Below are 4,009 nucleotides of genomic sequence, written 5' to 3'. Positions count from 1 at the left end.
TCCTAAGTCCCTGCATATCATTACAAATATGAGTACCACAACCAGTGTCATACACCCAAGTTTTATTAGGAAAATTATAGAGTTCTATAACGAAGATACCTGAAGTGCTGGTCGAACCAGCCTTTCCCTTCTTCAACTCTTCCAAGTAAAGGACACAGTTTCTTCTCCAATGACCAATCTGGCCACAATGGTGACAAGCCATGTCCTTTGCGGGATGCTCTTTCTTTGCTGGTGGTGGAATTTTCATCTTAGGTGTGTAAGCTTGCTTACTCTTTCCTTTCCACTAGCAACTTGCGGCTTTCTTTTCTGGATTTTACCTTCCTTTATTGTTAAGACTGCAGGAGTCTTCTTTGGTAGCCCCTTTTCAGCTTGCTTAAGCATTGCATGTAGCTCGGGGATGGTTTTTCCCATGCTATTTATATTGTAATTCATTACAAATCCATCATAGTCCTTGGATAGTGAAGTAAGTATCAAGTGCACTCTAAGAACTAGTGGCATAGCATAACCTAGGCGCTCCAATTGATCCAGATAGCCTTTTATCTTCAAGACATATTGGCTAACTGGCTGCCCTAACTCATGTTTGCAAGCGTGAAACGCTTTCACAGTTCCAAACAATTCATGTTCTGCCTGTTGTTGGAACATCGTCTTGAGTTCCTCGATCATGTCATATGCATTGTAGTCCATTAAGTTCCTTTGGAGCTCAGAGGTCATGCTAGCAAGCATAAGACATGCCACTTCAAGTTGTTCATTATACTGCTTAGTATAAGCATTACGAACAGTAGCATTAGCAGTTTCAGGTGGGGCTACAGGTAAAGGATTTTCCAGATGGTGCAAGTTCCTTTCAGACTTTAAGACAATCTGAAGGTTTCGATACCAGTCAATGAAGTTGTTACCATTCAATTTTTCCTTCTCAAGGATTGACCTTATGGTCATGTTGTTTACGGATTGAATTGCGTTTGATGTCATCTACAAAATAAACAAGGCTCTTTTAGTATCTTTGATAATTATCCTTTTATAAATTAACTACCCATGTTTTAAAAAAAAAACTTATAAAACTATTAATTTTTGTAAAAGGCTAAGATCCACATTGTGCTTCCACCATCACATCAGTTGATCTGCTAGCAATGGTGGATTCAATCGGTAGGCGGCGGGCACCAATTGCGTTACAAGTGCAACTCTTAGATCTTTATGGGACTCACGACATTTAGTGTCTAACACTAGTGTCATGCTGGCATGTTTAGTCCCATCCTTGCCTCGGGTTGCGGTCTCACCTCTCAACTCGATTAAGTCATCCAATTGTGAAGCGTGTAAAAATTAATCTAGGTCTCACGCATAGATAATGATCACCTTGAGTTATAATTCAACTAGGTCTCACGCATAGTCAAAGAATAACGACAAGTGTTTCAACTGAATTGGACGGCACGACTTAAATTTTGCCGGGTATATTAAACAATTTTAATAATCTTTTAGAAAAGTTGTGTTACGAATATTACATGCATAATATTCGCCTCACAACTTAAAAACGTTTCAACTTGATTTTAATTATGTTTTGATTTTTGTTGTCACATGGCAAATTATACACAATCACATAACATATAAAATCCAACCAAACAAAATAAAACATAATAAGTATGTGCATAGCCTCAACCGGTGAAAATCCTATGCTTGGTCTCACGAGCTATTATGAGAACCAAGCGGTCAACTAGAGGGACGATCACAAAAGTAAACCGTAGAAGCTCCCACTTGCGTCAAGATCTCATGATGACCAAGTGTCCTCCTTCACCGCATCTCTCTCAGCTTTTGTCCATTGACTTTACTGCAAGTGTCATGGCCAAATACCTTTCACTTCAAGTCTTTAATCCCATCATGGAGGTTACATTTATTAAAAAATAAAATACAACTAATCTAGAATTGTAAATTACATAATTGGCTCAAAACGGCCTCCCGAAATAAAAGATTAAATTACATCCATAAATGGCCACAAAACAATGGCATCCAAACAACCATAAACATTCAAGATCACAACACATATACACGGTCTAGGTTTTCATCGGCTATGCGCAATTAAATCATCATAATAATAACATGATCATGACAATAATTATGGCTTGCTCCATGGCACAAGATGCATGTCTTGGCCATGGATAAAAAAAATACAAATATATACACTAGCCATTTAATCAATAACAACCACACAAAATTATACTAACCGTATAAAAACATAAGAGGCTCTGATACCACGGATGGTGATTTAGGGTTTTAAGAAAAACAATTTTCTCATCATTTAATTATTATCATGTACATACATATAATAACAATAACTTTAAGCGGAAGCGTATGAATTATATTAATAACTAAATTACCAAAAAATGGATCCATATGATTTATACGGTTAAATAAATAAATACAACAAGAGAGTTTAAAGATTATACCTTTCTTGTAGAACCGGATTGAAGGAAGAGAAACTAACAATCCAAAGTATGATTTGAAATGTCCCGTTCTTATTGATTAAAAACATTCCATATTAATTGATTTCGTTGCGAGGTTTTGACCTCTATATGAGACGTTTTTCAAAGACTGCATTCATTTTTAAAACAAACCATAACCTTTATTTCATAAATAAAGGTTTAAAAAGCTTTACGTATATTATCAAATAATGATAATCTAAAATATCCTGTTTACACACGACCATTACATAATGGTTTACAATACAAATATGTTACATCGAAATCAGTTTCTTGAATGCAGTTTTTACACAATATCATACAAACATGGACTCCAAATCTTGTCCTTATTTTAGTATGCAACAGCGGAAGCTCTTAATATTCACCTGAGAATAAACATGCTTTAAACGTCAACAAAAATGTTGGTGAGTTATAGGTTTAACCTATATATATCAAATCGTAACAATAGACCACAAGATTTCATATTTCAATACACATCCCATACATAGAGATAAAAATTATTCATATGGTGAACACCTGGTAACCGACATTAACAAGATGCATATATAAGAATATCCCCATCATTCCGGGACACCCTTCGGATATGATATAAATTTCGAAGTACTAAAGCATCCGGTACTTTGGATGGGGTTTGTTAGGCCCAATAGATCTATCTTTAGGATTCGCATCAATTAGGGTGTTTGTTCCCTAATTCTTATTTTACCAGACTTAATAAAAAGGGGCATATTCGATTTCGATAATTCAACCATAGAATGTAGTTTCACGTACTTGTGTCTATTTTGTAAATCATTTATAAAACCTGCATGTATTCTCATCCCAAAAATATTAGATTTTAAAAGTGGGACTATAACTCACTTTCACAGATTTTTACTTCGTCGAGAAGTAAGACTTGGCCACTGTTGATTCACGAACCTATAACATTATATACATATATATTAAAGTATGTTCAAAATATATTTACAACACTTTTAATATATTTTGATGTTTTAAGTTTATTAAGTCAGCTGTCCTCGTTAGTAACCTACAACTAGTTGTCCACAGTTAGATGTACAGAAATAAATCGATAAATATTATCTTGAATCAATCCACGACCCAGTGTATACGTATCTCAGTATTGATCACAACTCAAACTATATATATTTTGGAATCAACCTCAACCCTGTATAGCTAACTCCAACATTCACATATAGAGTGTCTATGGTTGTTCCGAAATATATATAGATGTGTCGACATGATAGGTCGAAACATTGTATACGTGTCTATGGTATCTCAAGATTACATAATATATAATACAAGTTGATTAAGTTATGGTTGGAATAGATTTGTTATCAATTTTCACGTAGCTAAAATTAGAAAAATTATCCAATCTTGTTTTACCCATAACTTCTTCATTTTAAATCCGTTTTGAGTGAATCAAATTGCTATGGTTTCATATTGAACTCTATTTTATGAATCTAAATAGAAAAAGTATAGGTTTATAGTCGTAAAAATAAGTTACAAGTCGTTTTTGTAAAGGTAGTCATTTCAGTCGAAAGAACGACGTC

General features: G+C 34.4%; 1 protein-coding gene across 1 annotated transcript; it reads right to left on the bottom strand.

Moving 5' to 3' along the window:
* Window positions 1–243: 243 nt before the first annotated feature.
* LOC139902415 (uncharacterized) lies at window positions 244–966 on the bottom strand. The gene has a single exon (XM_071885047.1). The coding sequence runs from the start codon at window positions 964–966 to the stop codon at window positions 244–246; it is 723 nt and encodes a 240-aa protein (XP_071741148.1).
* Between the last annotated feature and the right edge of the window lie 3,043 nt (window positions 967–4,009).

Source organism: Rutidosis leptorrhynchoides, chromosome 1, assembly GCF_046630445.1.
Source record: "Rutidosis leptorrhynchoides isolate AG116_Rl617_1_P2 chromosome 1, CSIRO_AGI_Rlap_v1, whole genome shotgun sequence".
Lineage (NCBI taxonomy): Eukaryota > Viridiplantae > Streptophyta > Magnoliopsida > Asterales > Asteraceae > Rutidosis > Rutidosis leptorrhynchoides.
The sequence above is the reverse complement of the archived record's forward strand: the minus strand, read 5'-3'. Positions and strand labels throughout refer to the sequence as shown.

Excerpts from the sequence above, each read along its gene's own strand:
- LOC139902415 (XM_071885047.1), bottom strand. The coding sequence starts at position 966 with ATGACATCAAACGCAATTCAATCCGTAAACAACATGACCATAAGGTCA.